This window comes from Gossypium raimondii, chromosome 6 (genome assembly GCF_025698545.1).
Source record: "Gossypium raimondii isolate GPD5lz chromosome 6, ASM2569854v1, whole genome shotgun sequence".
Taxonomy (NCBI): Eukaryota; Viridiplantae; Streptophyta; class Magnoliopsida; order Malvales; family Malvaceae; genus Gossypium; species Gossypium raimondii.
Genome location: NC_068570.1, coordinates 55107224 through 55131236, shown reverse-complemented (window position 1 = coordinate 55131236; position 24013 = coordinate 55107224). Strand labels below are relative to the sequence as shown.

The 24013-nt window shown below is 32.9% G+C and overlaps 2 protein-coding genes and 1 pseudogene across 5 annotated transcripts; all 3 read right to left on the bottom strand.

The window, feature by feature from the left end:
- Positions 1-9334: 9334 nt before the first annotated feature.
- LOC105774387 (elongator complex protein 6) lies at positions 9335-11886 on the bottom strand. 2 transcript variants are annotated; one of them, XM_012596874.2, is made up of 5 exons: positions 11592-11886; positions 11219-11291; positions 10567-10772; positions 10139-10285; positions 9335-9786 (listed from the first exon to the last, which is right to left on the bottom strand). In XM_012596874.2, the coding sequence occupies exons 1-5, from the start codon at positions 11823-11825 to the stop codon at positions 9691-9693; spliced, it is 756 nt and encodes a 251-aa protein (XP_012452328.1). In that variant the 5' UTR covers positions 11826-11886; the 3' UTR covers positions 9335-9690. The 2 variants fall into 2 exon arrangements, with proteins under 2 accessions (XP_012452328.1, XP_052488210.1); XM_052632250.1 differs by lacking the exon at positions 11592-11886 and adding an exon at positions 11524-11551.
- A 1535-nt stretch (positions 11887-13421) lies between these two features.
- On the bottom strand, positions 13422-17750 carry LOC105773885 (probable protein phosphatase 2C 38). 3 transcript variants are annotated; one of them, XM_012596068.2, is made up of 5 exons: positions 17490-17750; positions 16348-16956; positions 15424-15806; positions 14473-14709; positions 13422-13844 (listed from the first exon to the last, which is right to left on the bottom strand). In XM_012596068.2, exons 2-5 carry the CDS (start codon positions 16670-16672, stop codon positions 13638-13640), a joined length of 1152 nt encoding a protein of 383 aa, XP_012451522.1. In that variant the 5' UTR covers positions 16673-16956; positions 17490-17750; the 3' UTR covers positions 13422-13637. The 3 variants fall into 3 exon arrangements, with proteins under 3 accessions (XP_012451522.1, XP_012451523.1, XP_052488770.1); XM_012596069.2 differs by having other exon boundaries at positions 15424-15791; positions 17490-17748; XM_052632810.1 differs by lacking the exon at positions 17490-17750 and adding an exon at positions 15878-15941 and having other exon boundaries at positions 15424-15791; positions 16348-16497.
- A 746-nt stretch (positions 17751-18496) lies between these two features.
- Positions 18497-23464, bottom strand: LOC105772112 (uncharacterized; annotated as a pseudogene).
- Between the last annotated feature and the right edge of the window lie 549 nt (positions 23465-24013).

Sequence of the window (24013 nt, the reverse complement as noted above, 5' to 3'; positions counted from 1 at the left end):
GAAGCTTTGCTCTTCAAAGCCAAGGGGCTCGAAATCGGATATCGGGTCGAACTTGAGTCCGTATTGGAACTTTGTGGGACCCAATTTTAGGGTTTGGGAACCTTTATTTCTTTTTCCTTATAGATTGAGAATGATGCGTTTTTGGTACGCCTAATACGTACAGCTTTTTTTTTTTTTTTAAGGAATACATGCAGCTATTTTATTATATGATTATTGTGTTTAAAATATTTTAAATTTAGACCATTTTCCAACTTCATTTATGGAAATAAGCCACTTTTTTCATTATCTACCGAAATGGGTCAAAAATACCAAAATGCATCCACGTAGAAGCGTTTTTAGAGGAAATTCCAGTAAAATGCGTCCCTGAGGGAGCAATTTTACCATGTCAGCACAAAACGTGCTGATGTGGACGCGCTTTGCTAGAATGTACCCCTAATAGCTCCTACGTGGACACGTTTTGGTGTTTTCGGCCTATTTCGGTAAATAATGAAAAAAGTAGCTCATTTCCGTAAATAAAGTTGGAAATAGGCATTTATTGGTAAAATGGTCTTAAATTTATATAGATATTAATTTTTTTGAAAAGATTTCTTTGATCGCTCTTTTTGAGATAATGTCTAGAACTACCCATAGTCCTTCCCAAACCCATAAATAGGAGAATAATGCGCTTCAGCGCACTCGAATCACATCCTCTTGCATTGACAATAATGTCCATGCCAATCGAGATATTAATTCTTAACCTTTAATATTTTTTGTCTATTGAGTTTTAACTTGATTAACATCAATATTATTGTTAGTATAGGAGGATGTGAATTTGAACACGTTAAAGTATGTTTATTTTTCTATTGAATAGTTGGGGAGAGAGATTTGAGCAATTCTAAGTATGGTATAAAAAGTTTAATAATTTTAAAAGTATTCAATTTTAAAAAATTATATAAAATTTAACATTTTAATGGATATTTTAATATTTTAAAAATAGCAAAATGATTTAATGAAAAATGAATTATGTTTTGATTTTTTTTTAATTTCAGAAGATAATATGTGTTCAAATCCAAGTTTTTTACAACATCAACAAGGTTAACTGAATTAATGGTCAATAAAAAAGTTTAGAATTTAACAAATATCTTTTATAAACTTTTATATGGTTTTCACTCATTTGAAATAAAACATTTTGATATTATAGAAATGAAAATTTGAATTCATATCTACATCTTTTTAATACCAATGTTAAATTACTTATTGAATTAGTGTTACGAATCAATTCAACATCGAGTACAAAAATTTTAAAATCAAAATTAAAAACTATAACTAAATATTATTGTTGGAATGTTTATATCATTTTTATAAAATATTTTTAAACCTTAAACATTTAGTTAAGATAAAGCATAACAACGTTAAATAGCCCATATCATTAATTACCAATTTTGTCACTTTGACCTTCTTTCTTCTTCTTCTTCTTTTATCATTTTAGCCCTAAATATTTAAATTTTAATTAAATTTTTAAGACAAAAAAAAACTGATTGAATTGTTAAAACTTTAATGGCATTTACAGTAAGAGCTTGCATCACTATCCGTTTATAGCCTTTTAACCCTAATATTATAAAATATATATCTTAAATGATATCCCAATCTGATTAATTACAGAAATGATATGAACGCAACAGTGACTGGTGGTGGTGCCTGAGAAGGTGGCAACACCACCCTAATTTTTTGAGCCAATACCCTAATTTTTTGAGCCAATCATTTGACCGTTATGAACTTAAAAATATATTTTTAGTGGTGGAGGGTAGGCATACGGCAGCACCTGTATGAAAATTATATTGGGTTATATACAGGTTAAAGGTTAAAGGTTTATACGTGACCTGATGATGACAGGAAAAAAATTTATGACTGATTTTCAGTCAATCAACCCAATTTTTAGGCCTTTTCAGGGGTAATTTTTACCCCACATAAAGACCTTGGTCCCATGGCTATTGAAAGAAAAAAAGAAAGAAAAGAAGAGAAGAAAGATTTAGGTTATTTTACCTTTTATGCTTTAAAGGTATATTTTTAATTAATATTTTGCAAATATTATTAATTTGTTTGTTTTGTTATTCTAACTATTTGTCTTATTTTGTGACTTTGGAAAGAGAGGGGAGCAGTAGATTAAGGTTTAAAGGTGCATTTTTTTTTTGTAATTACGTTATTATTTATCTTTTTGTAATTTTTATTATTTGTAATTATTTTATTTATGTTATTTGACTCGTGTTACTATAACCATGTTATTAATTATGCAGTTTATCTAGATGTCACAGTCCTTCTGGACGTTGCGACTGTTATTCCCCTATTTGCTCACATCCACTCACACTTGTGGTGCATGAAAGCACCCCTATTGAATTTCTCAACAGTCGAGTGGTACAACGAGGATTGAGTACTACGACAATTCAGGTGCATACAATGTATTTCGGATATTCCATAGAGTTTGGGGGATGTCCACAAAATTAAAAGAAGGAGGGAACAAGCAAAGAATTGGACATTAAAGCATCAAGAATTGGGAAACAAGTAAACGATCGGATGGGGTGGAAACCTCGGATGGATTTTGCTTTTGATTTATGGCCCTCAGAGGAGTACCAACATTGGTACATTAAAAATGGAAAATCATATTTATTTGGTGGGCAATCGATGCTAGTCCCTCCATACATGCAACGATTAAGGCACTTCTCCCACTGCCTGCCACAACCGCCTCCTGCACTTGAACAGGAACTGGCACCTGAACCTAAGCAGTCTTATACAGAATCTGTGGGTAGTTCTTATCATCCGGACTTGGGGGTAGGTAATTATTTTTTGGGCTCGTCAGGCTACGCAGATCAGTCGGAGATTCCCAGTTCCAGTTTTGATAATTCGAATTCAAGATCATTGATGATGTTTGATATCTTCAGCCCATTACCACCCAATATTCCACCCCTATTAGGTAAACCTTTGGGACATACGATTTCTCGAGTATGTTTACCATACCTCAAGGTTCTCGATGGATGTTATGAACGATGTTCCGAGTGAGTGTAACAATAACCGTCGCGAGCACCCTCAAAGCCAACATCGGACACCACAACGGTTTATCCTTCGAAGCACACCATCAAACCATCAATTTTAGCATGTGTTGCATTATATTTATTGGATGTGGTTTGTAATTGTAATTTAAAATTTCAAGTTTATATTAATTAAATTATACTAAACTAATCATTTAAATCTTTTGTAATTTTTAATGATTATGAATAGGAAACATATAATTTTTTTGACTTAAATTTTTTTTTAATATGTTGGATCTGGTGCCCTGAGTGTAGTACTTTCGTCTAAATACACTTGTAATTTTTTTCAAATAGATTGGTTAATAAAATTATTCATGAATTATATTAATAATTTATATATTATCCTCACATGTTTTTTGCATGCAAAGCAAAATAGAAGCAAATGTTGCTCATTGGTTGTCTAAATGTTTAAGCAATACAAAGCGGTATTACGTGGTCGGATCGTAGTACAGAAAGACAAATTTTATTAGTAGACGAACTTAAACATGCCATTAGTCTAATAGAAAATGAACAAAATGATTGAAAGACTAACATGTCGTCCATCATGTCCAATTGGAGAAATGTCTTATCTTGGACATCGAAGTGGATGACTCCCAGAAGATAGAGACATAAATGTGACTAACTAGACTGTCAGTACATCGGACAAAACCCAAACAAAATAGATTCTGAATCTGTTTATGAATTTATTTACTTGTGACGTTTATAGTGTGACGTACCTAAATCATGAGTGGATGGCGGACTATATATGTGTGACTTGTACACTTTGATGTAAGTAAAAGCCTGAGTTTAAATAGATAAGAAACCGAAAGCTAGTGCGTTGGGTGTACGACTTTTGTAGTATGTAGCAACATTCACAATAATGGAATTCATATCTTAATGAATGGGTAAATGATGTCATTTTATTGGCATTGCATGGTTGATGAAAAGTAAATGTGGTCACGGATCGTCCATCTTTGTGATGGATGACTTGATCACTATTTGATAGTGATTGACTTTTCATGAAGGAAGATATAATGATTACCATAAGATAAAATATGATCATATATTAGGAGAATGAATATTATCCCAAAGAGACTAAGGATATCCTATGAGGGTAACACATTTATAACAATGTCATTGGACGAGCACTAAATAGTTGTTTTCGTAATGGTATGTCGTTAGGGAGAACTTAGTTACGATACTATAGTGGAATGACTTCGTGACTAAATGAGTTTTTAATTAATAGGTGAAAAGCCAAAACTTGATCATACATCATTTGAGCCTCAACCACATATGTCCAATCAGTCCCTCAGATAACTTATTAAAACCAGAAATAAATTGCGTGTTTGAATAAAAATGAATAGAATGAATAGAAAAAGATAAATGGGAAACATTCAGGAATGATTATAGTTTTCTTGAAATGGAATCATTTGGAAATGAATGTAGGTACCCAAAAATAGAAATAGAAATGAAAATGAAAGCTTACAAGCCTATATAGGATTAATTAAAAAATTATGGAATAATGAGTTTATGTTTTTGGACTGTTTTGAAGCTTGAAAATGAAAATAAATCATTCGGTCATAGTAAACATGTTGAGTTGTAACATATTGAATGAATTTTAATTTTACTGGAGGTAAATCATTAAAATTTTATCGAGATAAAATTTGGATGATAAAATTATTTAATATGTAGATATTAAATTTTATTTTGAGAAATAGAAAAACTGAATCAAGTTCTATCATATTACAAAGTATCAGGTCAAAAAGATCTAGGAAGTACTCGTAATTGGACCCGATGTAAGAGAGGCCTAAAACCCATCATGTAAGGAGGTGGGACGACAAAACCCTAGTGTCATTAACTAGGGTTGCCACCCCCTATATCCTAGGCAAACTAGAATATTATTTTTCTAGTGGAAATAAACTTCTACAACTCTACAAGGGTTCTACCTTATCTTCCTATAAATAGATGATATCGATAAAGCTATTTACAAATTTTAGAGAGATTGTTATTCTGTCGAAAGATAGATAGTTTATTCTCAACTTATAAACATATTTTTCAGAATAATAATTCTATTAGTTTCTATTAAAAAAGAGAGAATTTTCATTTTCACCTTAAAAGAATTTTTTTTTTAGTTCTGTGCTTTAATTCAATTTGTTCGAATCCACATTCGAAGTAGCTTATGGTATGAAAATTGCGGAGAATATCATTTGGTTTAAAACCGAAAAACATCAAGGATCTGTTTATCCAAAAACGTATGTACAAATTCGATTTAGGTTTATTGCTATAAATATAAAAAATCAGGTTGCTTTTCAAAATTTCAACTTTCTACTATGCAAGAAAACCGTTTTCAAATCAGACTTTTTCCAACAAAATAAAATTTTGACTTTTTTGAAAACAATATAATGTTTAAGTGGTGTTGAAAGATGTAATATAGCTGTGTTGTTCCTAAAATATAAATATGAAAATTCCATCATAATAAAAAATTAATAAAAGTCTAAACATGGAATACATTAATTTATATTCAACTCAATCGAGTCGATTGTCCAATATGGGAAGTTCGATACTGGCATTTAGCCCGATTATGACTAGTTGTTCTACACAAACCACAAAGTTTTAAGTTGGTTTTCTCTCTTATGTCCATTTCACCATGGATCCTAGTGACTTGCGGGTGACCTTTTAGCTTCTTACGTAACCCATTGTCTGGGGCAAGCTTGAAAGTCAGCGAAGGCACTTTCCATGTAGACAAATCACACAAGACAGGGAACTCGTTTCCCCAAATACGCAATGTATGTTCCAGAGTGTACACCTTATCGATATATTGTTCAACATTGATCAATGTGTGAGCACAAGATGCAACGATATGCGTACAATGGTAATGAAGTGTTTGGAACTTCCTGCAATTGCACCGTCTGTTTCAGAGATCAACTCTGTAGGACCTAAGTGGGATACTGGGTCCACGGCCAATGGACTTTATAATTTGGAAAGTCTCTAACTGTCAATAATATATTTCTACATTCATCGACATCTCTCTCTGATGGTTCGTATCCATTACTTGTTTCAGCCTCATTATTGGCATTAAGGTTGCTAGCATATAGAGCGTAGCTAGAAAAATAGATGAAATTAGTAGATGTCGTGTTCTCTTCAAGACAGAGTAAACCGTCTTTACCAGGTTTGTGGTTATATGAGCATATCAAGACCCATCATCGAAACTTTGAGTTCATTGCCAAGACTTCATGGTACCCAACCACTCTCGAAAAGTAGTAGTCATTTCACAGTACATATCACCCTAAAGCCTAGTTAATCGTTACCTGAAATGTTGTTGTTCTAGCTCGTACACTGTGTATGTATTTTAAAAAGACACATTACATTTTCAAATTAATTTGTGGAAGTATTAAGAACATTTAAAAAATATGTTGAAACTAAAAATTACCCATGTTCACTTCTTGTTTTCGCCAGTCTACATTTTTATAGTTTCAGTAGAAGTTAGAGGCAATGTGAGGCGATGTGTCGGATGCTATAAACGAATCTCCACGAACCACCGAAATTCCTAATTGCGACAATTATTCTCTTCGATCTACAAGATATGATGCAAATATTATTTTCTCCAACAACATATGTCCGCAAGTTCATCAAGAAGAATTCTCATGATTCCATGTTCTCCGACTCCACAATGACAAACGCTATCGAGAGCTAGTTCCAATTCCTGTCTTGAGCAATCGCAATAAGTAGGACCTGCATATATTTTATGTATAGCTAGGTTCCATCAACTTGCATAAGTGGTTCGCAGTGGGGAAAGACTCGCACACATGGATCGAACGTCTAGAACAACTAGTGAAAAATTTTTCTTCTCAGTTGTAGTTGATCATTTGGGCCATAATAAGTTCATGTTTGTAAATCAATGACAGTCCCTGCCACATACTCCCGCATAGTGACTATCCACCCCTGTAGTTCATTGTATGACGGATCTCAATCTCCGTAAAACTACTCTATGGTAATTTGTTTAGCAATCCATGCTTTCTGGTATGACACTCGGTATTGGAATCGTTCTTGCATTTTACAATTAGTACCGAAACAGGAATGGTCGGCATGTCCTTCACCATTGGTAGCAGTTGCAGATAGTTTTTGCATCAAGTTTGTGGTAATCTTGTGTCATACATGTAGAAGTGCATGTGTGAGGCCCAACAAATCTCCAGATCTCCCACATTTGTGACCTCTGGATAAATGCGGCTCGTACCCATCAATTTCACTCTTATGTAGGCCTCCAACACTTTCCAATATACAATGTCGGTTTAGACATGACGACTTTGTAGTCAATCGACACATCCATGTTATACCGCTTAATGACAAATACGCAGTTTCCTTGGTTACAAAATTTTGGCCCACAAACAACTCCTTACATTCAGGATTTACGGCCAATTGGTGAGCAAATGGTATATTGGGGTACTCTAAAAACTCAGATGCATGAGCCGTATCGGGATCTACAACCGACATGTGGACCCCAAGATTATTGCATATGATAATGCCTCGACTTAAGTTCCCGACTGAAGACGCGTTAACATTTTCATCGTCATTCGCGCCTTCGTTGTTGATATCATTCGGGATATTGTCTAGATCGAAATCACTATAATCTTCAACCTAGTGATTAGAAGGACCATTATTATCATATCCATCATTACCATTTGCATCAGTCTTAATCACCACAAGATGTATTTATAAACGGGGACCCGAGTTAAGGTTCTCAGAAGCAAGTGGAGTATTAAAATCGATGTCGAACCTACGTATAGTCGATTGCCTATCAACAGGCGCTCTCGGAGCCTCCATACACGGATCTTGAATTCCATGTTCTTCACTTAATGGAGTGAAATTTTCAGCTGACTCCACATTAGCTAACTCAGCAAACAACTGAATCGATTCAGTGTAGCCACCCTGATTTTGGAAATAAAGTGCGATCATTATCTCCACGTCTTCATTATCAAAAAGTTCCATCTCGATGAATTTGATGGAATTTGTCAAAATTGAGAATTTGTAGAATAGTTTTAAGATTCTCCTCCCACAATGTCTAACAATTTTTACACTGATCATTGCTTTCATATCATCAACAGACACATTTATATTAAATCTCATTGTTATTTGTTGGCGACATTCAAATATACATCCAACTATTGTTGTTAAAATTACTCCATCGAAATAAACGCATATGAAGAACTGATTATCCATCTTTAATACTAAATCTATAAAAATAAATAAATTTCTCAATAAATTATTTGAAAAAAAATGCAATTCATACTGTACTAACCTTACAGATTCTTTGTTTTCTCTTCTTCTATAATTTTTTTTCCTCTTCTCTTCTTATCTGCTAAACCGTTCAAGAAAACATCGTTTAAATAAGGCCCGGTGTTGCCTGACAACACCCGTCCACTCTAGGCTTGGGTGCCACCTAACACATACTCTCCACCTGGGTGTCGCCTGACACATGCCCTCTACCCCTCCAACCTGTATTTTAATCCAGTTTTCACATGTTTATTAGTAGAAAATACAAGTGTCGCCACCCCTTATCCCTCCACCATTTAAATATATATTTTTTTCAATCAAAATATAGCCTAATGCTGGGAAATTGTTGGTGGGAAAAAAATGGTGGTGCAACCCTCCACCCCTCAACACTATTTACTTCGTATCATTTTGATAAATAATATCATGGGAATATCATTTTGATATTTAGTTATTGTTTTTGTATTATCTGGATTAAAAAACTCGTTTATACTTTATTACTAACATTAATAATTTGTCCAAAATTTTTTATCAATTTTTAAAATTTGTTGGATTTCTAAATAAATACCCACTTAATAACTCTACCATTCCCGTAAAAAATACCTACAAATAAATTAAAATTATACTAAATTTATATTTACCTTTTCTTCCCTACAACTGTTAATCATTTAAGTCCTTTGCTATTTTTAATAAATTTTTTAAAAAATATTACAAAATACTCCTATCTTTTATTAACCATTAAAATAATTATTTATTCATCATATTTTAAAAATATTTTTTAGTCAAAACCAGGATATCTACCATTAATAGTAATAGTAATGACTAATCTCTTCGCCAAAAATCCTCTTCGAAAAAGTAAACAACTAATCATAAAATATGCTCCATTCTCCTAAATAAAGATCGAATCCCCCAAGGATGAGATAAAGAACCATCATACCATATCTCATGGTTCATTTTTAAAAAGTTTTTAATTATTACCAAAATAAAACTGAATCAAATTCAATACAAATTAAATCGAAATCGAATTGATCACTATAGTTTGAACCGCTTTTCAATTTTCTCTTTTCTTATTCTCAACCATAATTATAAATATATCAAAATTTATACAAATATAAAATACCTTAGACATGATTATAACCCAATAAAATACACTAACATAATAGGGATTAATGAAAGCCGGAACCCACATCTTCAGCAAAACTAACAGATGCACATTAATAATAGATGCAACAAAAGGGCTGAGTTTCTTTCCCAACAAAGGGAACTTTTTCATGATATCTTCTCTAATACCATCTAAGGTTTCCTTTGTTTCATCATCTACGACTATCGAATGAAAAACCATAACCTTCAAGCCTGTTACTAGTTTCAGGTTTCATCAACCTCAGCTTCTTCCGGGGTAGAAGCATTCGACAACATTTTCCTTGACCTTGAAATGGAAATTACTAACCTTGTTCCGACCCTTGTTCGAAACTGTCAACTGCAACGTGATAAAAACCACATTCAGAGGTAGGACATTTCCTATTTTTATAGGAACTTTTAATAAACAATTGTATTTCCAATTATAACCTTGTTACTCGAAACCATCAACTGAACATGATAAAAACCTTGCGATGAGACCCTAATTCGCTACTTCTAAGTTCTAATATAGTAAATCAATAGTTTAAATGACAGACAAGACATTTCCCATTTTTATAGGAACGTCTATATTCAAGAAACAATGGCATCTCCAATTGTAGTCTATGTTACTCTAAACCGTAAACCACAAAAATAAATACATAATAGAAATGACACAATTATCCAACAATGAAACAGGAATAGCATTTTGGTACCTGTCCATGCACATCGGTTGCTAAACCGGTAGCCAAAGGCTCTGCCTTTATCAAAATGTCTGCAAGGTACTCCATTTGTATAAAAAATGTTGGCCTATCTTCACTCGAATAAATATCTTCATGATTGAGTGTGATTAATGAACAGTCCTAACAACAACGATTCAACAAGAGAAAATTTAAGAATAGAGGGTCAAAGATAGACAAAATTTATGCTACTTAAATTCAAGTGAGAGTGTCGGATATAAGTATGTGTTTCTGATGAGTATATTCGCCGGGGGGGGGGGGGCGCATTTTCTATGTATTTGGAGAACCCTTAGAGGATCAAATCCCCATATCCATTTCAGAATAGGCATTGGACACAAGTATTGAACAAGGATATTTCAAGAAAAATATAAGACAAAATGAGGGGAAACAAGGTATTATCTTACAAACTCAGATGTTAAAGTGCGGCAATAGTGCAAGAAATCCAAGACATAATCTGAAGAGCCATTTGCAGCCACCTCCATAAGAGATAAGTCATCAATGATAATGGAAACGTTTTTCCAACTAATCTCAGGCAAAGCTGAAATGGTTTTATGTATTTTCCCATACAATGCAATGAGTCCACCTTCAGGAGTTATTCCTTCATCTCCATCTAATCAAACAAATTGAAAAACTCATCAAGATAAAACAATAAAGAAGACCATAAACAGAAATCACAAACATAAAAAGATAAATTAATGCAGTCCGTGAACTACTGAACTATGATCGAATATGTAATTCAATCCATGTATCATAGAACTGAGTGATTTAATCTTTATACACTTAACATTAGCGCAAACAAGTAAAATTAATAACAACGTTAATGGAAAACCATCTATTGCAGTCTTGAAATCCTAAAATCTGACAGTACAAACATGTAGACAAATAAAGCAACAAAAGAATTTCTTATATCGAAGACATATGTTCCGTCAAATTTCAGCTCATATACTTTGTCCAAATTCAGAATCAACATCAGCATTTAAATGATTTCTCATTTAAACAAAGAATATTCATGCAGAAAGTTATGCAAGAATCATTTTACCAGATTTTTTTTCTCACCTGGACACTGCAACTTAAGCATGTCAAAGAAAAAGAATCTACTGTTATCCCTTTGTGATACCAAGTTGCATCCCTATTTCAACAAATGGACAACAAAACCAAATAATATTAACAACATTTCCAAGAAAAAACCCACTGCATGATAACCAAGAAAACATGGTTTTCATCCCTCACTTCGTATCCTCTCTGAAAAATTGGACCCTGGAACTTATACCTTGTGTCAAACAGAAACCGTAATATAATTAATTCAAGACTTATGCATTTAAGTGCTAATGCAAATCTTATGAACTCATAGAAAAGGTAACCAGTTTCCGAAGGATACGATCGTAATGAGAGAAAATTAAGTAAGGCTTCAATGGAGGAAGATACTTACCAGTTTCCGAAGGATACGATCGTAATGAGAGAAAGGCTGAGAGAAAGCGATGAAGATGGTAACATTAGAGGAATTTGGAGAAAGAGAGCGTTTAAGTAGATGGTGAAGAACGAACGACCCACTGGTCTCGACTTGGTCTTCTATTGCCACTACTCGACCCCTTAGGGGCCATGGCTCGATGACCTGGTCTAGCCCTAAGGCTTCATCCAGTAGGTTCGAAGATCTCTGGTTCATGATTTTTTGGGAAATTTGGTAAGTTTTTTAGAGAGACGTTAGGGGTTTAGGGTTTTTTTTTTTTTTTTTAAGAATTGCAAAATAGACTGCTTGTGGGGTTGAATTTTGGGCTAATAATATTTGGGCCTTGATGAAGTTTTAAATTGGGCTTCAAATTTTTTTAGTATTTATTAAATTTATTTTAATAAAATAAAATTGAATTTTATAATCGATTAATTTAATTAGATAAGAAAAATTTAGGCATAATGACTTTTTTGACCCTCCAGTTTACAAAAGAAGTCATTTTAACTCTCCATTTAATTTTTCACCTCATTTGGCCCTTGAATGGAAAAATTAACATTTGTTGATTTTGTTGATGTGGCATATACGTGGATTGCCACGTGAGTAACATGTCAAGATATAATTAATTTTTAAAATTTGAAAAATATTTAAAAAAAATATTTTTATAGATTTTAAATAATTTTAATGAGTTTTAACTTTTTTTAAAATTATAATTTTTTTGAATTTTTAAAATTTAAAAAATTAATTAAATCTTGACATGTCGTCCATGTGGTAATCCAAATGTATGCCACATCAGCAAAGTAAAAAATTAATTTTTTCATCAATTTTGGAATGATTTGACAAAACTACAAGTTTAATTGTTAAAAGGACAAAAAATTTAAATAAAGAACTAAATTGACTTTTTTTTATAAAATTGAAGGATCAAATAAATCATTATACCAAAATTTTATTAAAAATCGATTAGATTTGATGGACCAATAATATTAATTCAAAAATTTTGCTTAAATTTGATTTAATTCAAAACCAATTAATATTTAGAAAAGAAAAATAATTTTATATTAATATTGATATATTTTATTAATTTAAAATAAAAATGTTGATTTAGTAATAAATATTACACTACGTTTGATTTGCTATAATGTAATAAATTTATAATCAGTAATTCAACTATTTAGTTGAATGGGATGGAATAACTGTAATAATATTTTTTTGTGTAGGTAGATGAATATTGTTATTAAATTTTAATAAAATTATTATTAAAATAAATTAAAAATAAATAATAAATAATTTAATCGTATTTTAATATAATTATTATTAAATATAATTTAATAAAAATAATATATAATTTAATAAATTTTAATATAATTATTTTTATATTAAATTATATTAAAATATTTAGAATATTTTATTTTAAATTATATTTTGAAATTAAATATTTTATTTTAAAATATATTAAAATATTTCAAATATTTTATTTTTATATTTTCTAAATCTAAATTTTAAAGGAATTAATCTGGAATTTTTTTTGGTTATTCAATGTTGCATGGAATAACCATTTTTAATAGCTATTACGGAAAGACAAGTAATAGGAAAATAATAGTCATTCCATTGAATGAGTATTACATTCAACCAAGCAAAGAAATGGTTTATCATTGAATGAATAAAGGAGAAATGCTATTCCATTCCCCCAACCAAATGTGGAGTTAATCCGAATTGATAGTAAATAAAATATGGATATTTCAAGAAAATGAAAAGAGAAATTAGGGGCAAAAAGTGAATAAATTCTCAAAGGAAAATGGAAAAATACCACAGACATTAAATGAATTTTATATCTTTCTTTCAATTATATGATATGTCAAAGTCCCCAAGATTTATAACTTGAATGGATTCTCTAAATGCATTCTCTAAAACAATTCTATCAAATCATTTATGGATATCTTCTTAATACAAAATGAGAGGAATGGGTTGAGTAAAAACGATAGAGAGGTCTACGACCTGTTTCGGTGGCTAGTATTTGCTATTTCCCGAGACTCAGGCACCGCCTCGGATCGAAACCAGGGGTCTACACGACGAGCCGTTGCTTATCAGATGGAAATCCAGAAACAAAACGATGACCGTTATATCGTCGTGAAAATGTCTCCGCACGCCACGGTCAATCTTTTTCAAGTCTGAGTATCTCATTTCTCTCTTCTTTGCAGCTTCACGAAGCGCAGCTTTTATGAGTCTCCTTGCGATACCCTGCATGGATGTCTCGTATAAGTTTATCCATAGGCAACTTGATCATCAATATAAAGATCAGTTCTTTACAAACTCGGTATATAACTCATGTTTGTGGAGGAAAACAAACAAAAACAAAAACTTTTAAAAATCAAGGATTAGAAGGACAAGAAACCATTTCCGGGTTGCATGAGATAAACTCATAGTTGGCATTTAAGGAAGACAACACTACTCAACCATTATAGTTGGAAAAATACTCAAACCCGTCAGATTTCAATCTGATCCAACCCATTGCCATCCCGAACTGATCACCTTTCCTTCATTTATCACGTATTGGGAACTAAGCAAAAGGAACCCAGGAAGGGTTGGCTAGTTTTGATAGCATGAAAGTTGTTCTCAGTTGTAAGGCATTATATGCATAGAAAGATTAAATCTATATTGCTCAGATTTTTCATTTTTGTGAAGCACCGATGTCTAGCACCCATGTCCGATGCCTATCCGGACATGAGATTGAGGATATGTCCCTGACCCTCCAAAAACCTCAAAATACATTAAAAAAAAAAACATGACAATTTAAACATACCGTGCATGACACATATTCATACCCGACACAAACACCCGAAAAGAAAATCACAAAAAGAGAACTTACATTGCGTGGACATGTGTTTACAATGTTAACAGCCTCTTGATTGCTAAGGTGTTCCCATAGACCATCCGATGCGAATATAAGAAACTGATCTTCAGGACGCAGTTTCTGTACTGATATTGCTGGCTCGGCTTGTAGGATCGGCTTCTCGAACGAATTTGGAACTCTAAACTTCGGTAATAGAGGCTCTCTGTTGAATTCTGGCTTCTTTAGATATGCATCACCAATGGACCTAGAAATCTATCATATAAAAAAAGTTGGGTCAATGGAACAATCAATTTGCACATACTTCTTGTGTAGATCACTATGCTATTTCGACTTAAGTATCATACCTGATACCCATGTTTGAAACATATCAAACATGACTACGAGATATGACCCTCCAAATACATTAAAAAGTAAAACATACATGTGTCCAATACTCACACCTAAGTCCGAGTAACATTGGTAGATCACACTCATTCAAGTAAAAGTTCCTTCGAGTCATAAATCATATTTAGATTTTCAAAATCATGACTAGATCAAATTTTATACATCAAAATAACCCAAGTTGCTATTTAATCTGAAATCATTCCCATGAAGACTACAAAATGATCACTTAAGAAGGTGAAATTCGAACTCTGTAGAAATCCACAACATTGTCGCTAAAATACATCTACATCCCAAAATAAGCTTTTACGGCAATTATTGATCAAAAGCTAAACTAGTTCTCACGGCAGCACAATTCAATACATACAAGTTTTCATCGAACAATTTCGAATTCCAATATAATCTGTATCAAATATACAAATAAATAATTATCAAATAAAAAGTTTTAAGGTTGTTTCTTGGATGGTAAGGAATTAGATAAGCTTGGGATTGCGATAGGTCGTATGCCTTTATACGAAAGCTGGAATTTGTACAGCAATATGAAGTTTTACTAAGAAAATAATATCCCGAAGCCACGAAAAATACCTGTATTATACCCTTCACACGCCATACGTTGTGCCTGAGGACCACAATCTGCGGATCATCGGGATGAAACGATCGCAACTCCTCCCGCACGGACTCGAAGCTTGCATTGTGCTCGGATGACAACTGAACTGCTTTGACCTCTTTAAAGGCTTTCTCCAGTCTTCCTAAAACAACTCGAGAATCTCCGGCATTTGCAATGTAAAGCAATCCACTACAAATTATTCCTACCAAACAACACGAACCAACAGAAGCGATTTGTGGCTTAGTTTCGAACTGCTCCTTGACACGATTAAGAAAATCTTCTTCGGTAGCTAAAAACGCTTTGTTGATTACATCGGCTGACATTCCGTGATTCTCAGTTGTAAACTCTGCACCATTAAAAGCTGTCAAGTCAGTAAACATATGCGTTAGCTATTAAAAATTGGCAACTAAAGCTCGGGGAGGAAATAACTACGATGTTTTTAAGGGAGGCAGGAAACGAGGATCTGAATAAGTCCGAATTTGACATTTGTCATCGCCTGTAAATCATTGAACCATGAGATATTGATGACGACTTTCGAAACTCGTAAGAACTTTGCAGTTAAGGATCATATAGTTCCAATATCTAAGTTCTAAGTTCCTGAATCTGTATAAGAACCGAACTATCTTCGTTTCTTCCGAAAATTGCTTCTACAACTTTTGAAGGAAATAAACATATAAATGCTTGTTTACTTGTGAAGTTCCGGGTTTCCGGCCTCACTCAAGCATGCATACTTTATCCTCATTAGTCATGTAAGGTACATGATACATCTCTAAATATCTTATAACTAAAAAAATACAAAGTTTCCGGATTCAACTAATGAAAATAAAACGATAAACCACTTGTTAAACAAGAAAATAATAAATTCCAATATGATTCAGCAAAGAGGAGAAAGAATTGCATACTCTTGATATGGCTGAAAAGGTGTTTGTTTATAAACCTAGCGGTTTCCGGACCTCCATGACCATCATAGATTCCAACAAATGTCCCATGGGGACCTGATTTAAACGAGCTGATTGGACCGGATTCGAGTTGGCTGTGATCTTCCAATAGATTGTTTGCTTGAATTACCGCCATCGAAAACTCGCCCGCAACGTGTTCTCCTGAGTCTTCATACCACAACAATCCATCAACCCTACCATTACCAACCCCACCTCTACTAGAATTTTCACCCTCGACCGAAGGCTTCCAGCAGGGCGACACAATTCGCCTTAATGTTGTTGATACCATGGCTTACATATTCTTAACCGAATATGCGGATTTTAAAAGGAGTCCGACAAAATGTTCTACGTCAAGCTTAGTCGGTTCTTATCTTCGAGGAATGAGATGCTCTCTCCTCCTTATTTACCGAGCAGTATAGGTGCTAGCGACACTTCTTACTATGATTTGATCTTTAACACTTAGGCAGGCAATAAACATCGTCTAAGTCCCTAATCCGAGTTTGATCTACGGATTGGTCCAGAAAAAACAGATTCCCGGAAGAAGAGAAGGATTCAGGGCCAGCTCCAATTCAACTAAATTTCCAAAAAGCAAAAGTTTTAGAAATCAAACATATATAGATAAATTCAGATAATATTAAATTTCACAGTTGCAATAAACATTATCTAAGTCCCTAATCCGAGTTTATGCGAACTCACGTGTGAATGTTGGATATGAATATGTGTTAATATCTATCCCTTAAAGACATCAAATAAAAGACATGAACTTGACCTAATTAAAAACTCCACATTTCCAATCTTCAAACGATTTAAAATGGATAAAAAATTATGGATTTAAATAAAGACTACAAAATATTTATTTTTCAGATAATCAATTTCAATAACTATTAGATTTAAATACTTCAAATTCACCTCTCTACATACAATAAAAAGGGAATAAAATAGAATCAAAATTACGGGTATTTCTAGAAACTGAAAAAATGAAGAAAACCATGAAATTTCAGACAAAACCCCATCACCTTAAAAACATCAAACAAAAATAAAGAACTGAAACAAAACACAAGTATCAATAAAAAAAAAGATGAAGCAGAGATTTTCTTCTTACATACCTTATAAAACAATGAAGAATTTCCTATAATCTTTCCAGGTTACAAGCCCTGTTTAGGAACACACCCAAAGACCCTTAATTCGAAAGATTAAATAAACAAAAAAAGGGGGGAAATTTGTTTTAAGGAGGTTGAGACAACAAACAAAAACAAAAACAAAAGAGAATTGAAAAGGTTGTAAGAAAGTTTGAAAGGTAGATTTGGAGAGAGATTTGAGAAAGAAAAACAAGAAATGATTTTTTTTTTTTTTATGAAAACAAATCTTGAGATTTTTGGAACGATCGGAAACTTTATTTATTTGATTTATATATAATTCTTTTCAGTTTTTATTCTTCTAATTTATTGGTTGTAAGGGTTTTGACTTTGACTTTTAGGTTTCGAGCCTTTAAACAAACCAATATTTTAGGCAACTTTTACTCATTTAGCTTTATCCATTTTAGCAAAATAAAACTTCCCTTTAGAGTAAGGTTAAAGAAAATGGAGTAAATTGGTTAAAGGTTTAATTTTTTTACTTAATTGGTTTAATCAGTTTAACTTATTAAAATATTTTAAAAATAATGTTAAATAAGTATTAAATAATTAAATAAAAATATGTTTTTATTTAATGATATTTTTAATCTAAAACCAAATCAAGCAATAATATATGGAATTAATCTTTTACTGATTTATTCAAAATAATTATTCGATACATTGGTAATAATTTTTTAAAATTTTATAAATAAATTCTTAATTGATATTTAAAATAAATAAATAGATATACCTATCATAAATTTTAACTCACTATTCCCAATATAGAAACCTTCATTAAACACTGATTTCATTTTCATATTTTCATATTTTTATGAATTTATAATTAAAATATATGATTATTTTATATTCATGCTGAAACACTAGTAAATTAAGAATACCAAAAATTCAAAATGAATAAATAAATAAAAGCACCAAAATTTTATTGCTTGAATCAAAGAATTACTTCTACATTTGTGCACAAAGATGATTACAAATTTTTAAAAAAATCATGGAGTTCCCACACTCCAAAACTGGAAAAAAAATCTCCTTAAAAACACATAAAAGAGTATAAGAATAGGACTCTTCTTTTTTTGTTGAAATATTTTTATCCAACATATACATACATATATGTATAAATCAAATATACTCGTAGCTGACACTCATGTGAAATCAAGTAACATATTGTATGATTATCAAAACTGACCTCTCAGCCAATGGTCATTGTAGAAGGAATTCAGATATAGAATCAACACTGCCAAGAAGATCAAAGCTTTTGTTGTTGTTGTTCAAGGTGTCTTTCAAGATTGTAATTTGGCCTTCCTTTAATAATATATCTTCATCTAAACCTTCAATCTTCTTCTTCAATGCATTAATTTCTGAGTTCAAAACCATGTTCTTCTCGGCATATTGCTTCACCTCTTCCCACATCAAATCTCTCTCTTGAGAAACCTTTGGCAATACCCCTCTCAAGATGGCTAGTTCTTTCATGGATTCTTGTATGTCGTTCCGAAGACGGCTTTCAATCTCGTCTTTCTTTAGCATCTGTTAACATCAAAATGCAGTTAAGGAATCAAACATGTGGCTAATAGAACTCAAGGTTTAACTCAGTTGGTTCGGTGGCATTTAGCAAGTTTGGGGTTCGAACCCTGACATGATTGATTCTTGTAAGTCATTCCAAATACGGCTTTCATTCTCATCTTTCTTTAGCATCTGTTACCATTGAAATGTTATTAAGGAATTGAAAAGATTAGTTAACCATGTCTACAAGTTTTTACAAGGCTGTCATCTTGATATATTACTTGGATTCGGAAATTACTTTTGGGTAAAGGTAACATAGATATGTCTTACTATGTGTCGAACACGAGTGACAGAAACAAATACTTCAAGAAAAACAAAGAGTTGGAGCAACATAATCTTTTTGTGAGAAGTAATGCATGGTAACAACAAATAAGTTACTGATAGGACTTAGGGTTTAGTTCTATTCATACAACTATCCTAACGAGGTGACATTCAACAAGTTTAAGATTCAAATCTCAGTTTTTACAAACTCCTCCCTTATTCATAAAAATATAAATAAATAAACAAACTTAAGTAAAATATATGTTCAAACTTCGGAGTATCAGAAACATAAAGATTGAAATGCAGCATAAACATCAAGTAACTGCAAGGGTGCACTCATATCAACCCCTAACATACATGTGGTTTCTATTGAATTTGTATGTACATATACATATATATGAATTTGGAGGAATCAAAATACGAGTATGTCTCACAGACTCACACAAGTATGCTCATTTTTTTTTCTAAGGTTTTTGATATATTTGGAGGATCATATCTCATACTCATATCCAAATACATGTATAACATGTGCATTAGACATAGGCATGTTAAGAAAAATAAAAAATATAAGTAACATAGGTGTCATCCTCTCCCTTACCCCATACAACACATACAACACCCAAAGCAAACCTATTTCAGTAGGTAGTTGCTTGTTTATTCCTGCTATTCACATGCAAAATAAGAAAATACTTTGTGTCAGATACAGGTATGTATCTGACATGGATATACTCAATTTTTTTCAAGTTCTTTTAGTATTTGGAGTATCAAACTTTCATACACATCCAAATATGTGTCGCAAATAAATATAAAGCAGAGATATTTTACAAAAAATGAAGAGTCTGGATAACATATTCATAATTCGGGGTGAGTGCAGGATACATGTATGTGCCCAATGCGGATATACTTAGTTTTTCTCAAGTTTTTCTAATACTTGAAGTATCATATTTTTTTAAACATCCACATATGTACAATATGAAAAATATCAGACATGGGTACTTTAGAAAAGTCTGGTTACTTTAGAAGTTTACCTGTAGTTCGAGATCCTTCAATCTGTGGGTGAGGAATGAAATGTTGTCCATTGCTTCTTGAACTTCACATCTAAGGATATCATTTCCTCTCACAGCTGCTGAAACCTCAGCCTGCAACTGTTCTACTTCAAGCTCTTTTGAATATAGCTTTTCCCTCAATAAACTTGTTAGCAACCTTTCTGTTTTAATTTCAGTCCTTGTAAGCTCCTAAAAAAGTGTAAAGTCTAACAAAAGCAGTGAATACCAACTTAAAAAAAGAAAAAAAGAAAAGATTTTAATGTACATCAGCCTATGTTGCTCTGACACTTTTTTTGCTTGAAGTATCCGGATCCAAAACATATTCGGATATGAGAACAGGGATATGATCCCCCAAACACATGAGAAAGCTTCTATTTTCTACATGCTTGTATTAGACACTCACACTCGAGTCTGAGAAACATATATACTAGCTTCAATGGTAGATTTCAATAAACATATACCTCTGAAGATTGCTTGTTGAGTTTGGTTGAGACATCAGGATTCATGGATGTCAGGTGAGAGTTTGAGGCTACTGAACTGGATTTTTCGTGCACCAAAGTTGGTATTGTCTCCAGATTTCTTGTTAGGTTTTAAATTCGACGTTTAAAGCCCCATACTTTCATATCAGATTCAATAAGAAATTGGCCATCTAAACCTTGTTGAGTTACTCGAAGCTGATTGTGACTGGCTTTTCCTTTGATGAACTCAATTAACTTGGAAGATAAGTGGGTGCTTTCATTAAGCATTGAGAGTCCTTGATCCTGCAAGCAGCATATGCGATTTCGGATTTCCTTGTCGAGCTTGAAAGTTAAAGCTCCAATGTCATTTGTGGTACCATTCAAGCTATTCAATAAATCGATATTCTCATGTCGCAGAGAATCAACTTCCAGCCTACACGACTCCAATTCCCTTCTCAATGCTAATTCTTCTACAGTTAACCTTATTTGCTCCATTTGCAGTTTTTTCAACTTGTCTTCATTCTTTTCACCTGATTTCTTCTTATCGATCTCGTCATGTTGTCCTTGTCGCAAACTTTCGATTGTTTTATCTTGCTCACTGCAGGTTCGCAACAATTTGGTAATGGACTTTTGCAGTTCCTTGCACTCTTTATCTTTCTCTTTGATACTTCTTCTAATGCAATCTTGATCTTCCGTTTCTGCTCAATAATTCTCTCGCAACTGAGAAAGATTTTTCCGTAGATCTTCATTCTCATTACTCAAGTTTTCCACCTTCATAGACCACTTAAGTTGTTCTGCCAAATAAGTCATTATGCTTCTGTTTCTGGTTTTCTTCTCATTAAAGGTTGAAACCTCTCGCTGAAGTGAAACGTTATCCTCCGCTAGCTCTTAAGCTCGTTCTCGAAGCCTTTGCTCTTCTGACTGATACTTCTCAAGCTTAAGCGACCAATCACTCAACCTTCTATCTAACTCGTTTTCCAAACCCAACTTTATCTCATGCTTTTCCTTCTCTATTTTCTTTGTCTGCAACTCAAATTCAGCCCTTACCATTCTCAGTTCCTCCCTGGCACAAGCTCTATCGGCTATTCTAGACCGTAGAAGTTCCGAAACTTGAAGTGTCAGGTTTATTTTCTCCTCCATTAGGTGCCTAACAGTTTGAATAAGTGACAAAACAGCGAACCCACTGTCATGAAGAAAGCTTTCCTGCTCAAGAGCTTCAGAAAGAAACAAGATTCTCTCCTCAGCTTCTTTAGATCTTCTTTGTAATTCCTTATCTGTATCCTCTACTGTTTCAGAAGCGAAGTCCAGGCTCGAGAAATCTGGACATCTATTCAAGCATCCACCATATACATCTTCAGTTGTGATCGGAATACAACAGTCAAATTCTTTCGAACTTGATATTGGGATAGCATGAATCTGTGAAAGCCTCCCAATCACATTCTTTTTTTATCATCTGTGGTGACTCATGCTCTAATCCAGTTTCCACTGATTCGGACATGTTTTTCTCTTCTGCACCACCTGTTGGAGATGAAGGGGCTGCATATCGAACCCGGGGCAGAAGCCTTCTACCTCCATTTCCAATATTTCTTTTCGAACAGTCCCTACACTTGCAACGTTCTGGCTGCCGTTCGCCATCGATATAGCAGTCAATAACTTTACTGGACACATTGCTAGAACAAGAAGAAGAGCTTCCAGATGAATCATAGTGCAACCTCAGAGAAACCGAAAACATAGCTGCCCCTTCACATAGTTTAGTCTTTGATTTCTTCTCCAGATTTTGAGCCATCCACCTAGAAAACCGCAAGAACATGAATGGCATGCATTTAGATTTATACTCCATGAATAAAAAAGCAAATCAAATTCCTTACAGTGAGTGATCATACCGCTGATGTTGATTAACATTAGAAAGCTTGTTTAGATCATCAACAATAAATGTTGCAGATGAAAAAAAAACCACTCCTTTGAAGACATGAATCATTACTAAAGTTCAGGCTATCCGATATTTGCTTTTGAGATTTTCCAGACAAATGTTTAGGACTGCAAAAACTGTGTTCAGCCTCGTTGCCACCATTTTGGTCATCAAATCCATTTTCCGAAGTATTTTCCCAGTAAACTTGCTTGTTGGCTGAAGGTGAAAAATCGACATGGATGTCGTCATTGCTTGAGAAAGATTTGAAGAAAAATAGCTTCTCATTTATACATGCAATAATATCATCAAAAGAACTGGTAGTTTTAGCTCATGAAATTTTCGGGAACCTCAAAGTACCTGGAGATTAATATATAACCTGTAAAATATAATATATATATGTATATAAAAGGACATCAAGACATGTATAAACATCATTAAGCTCACTTGAGACAGTGGGAACAATCTGTAAAGCAAATTCCAGAGAAATATATCTTGGTTAAGAAAATAAGTACATCCAACTCATATTCAAGTTTCTTAAAATGGGTATTGGATACAAGTATATGTTCGGCACGAATATATTCAATTTTTTTAAAGTTCTATATGTATTTGGAGCTATCTTCTCTTTATACTAGTATCCAACACTCATGTTCGATGTATGCACAGACACGAGTATAGGATACGATTCTCCAACAACCTTTCAAATACATGAAAACCATTTAGAAAAACTAAACATACTCAGGTAGGACGTATACACACACCAGAATCCAAGTAACATAGATTTGGAGTCCATATTTGATTACAAAACAAAATTAGAAACTAAAGATTTGTTTTAGAGGGGAAAAAAACCCTGAAAACAGGACAACAACTTCAACAATAGAAACTAAAAGTTTCAATAACCAAATTGTTTTATAATTTCAACAACTATCAGTTGCCTACAATTTTTTTAAATACTAAACAAACAAAATTATGTGTATAAAATAAACAGATGTTAGAACAAAGATGAGGTTGAACATATAAGGACCAAAAATTACCTTAAGTCATCATTTTCAATTCCTAAATCTATGATAAACTCTTAAAAGGAACATAGAAATGAAATAAATTTCATAAAATCCTAACAACATATAAGGATCCCAAAAATAGCTGATCATCAAACAAGTAATTCAATTATGAGGGAAATGAAAATTTGAAGTAAATTAATTCAATACAACATAGTAATGACATCAATCTATTAAAGAAAATTTTGACTTAAAAGGAAATTAGAAGAAA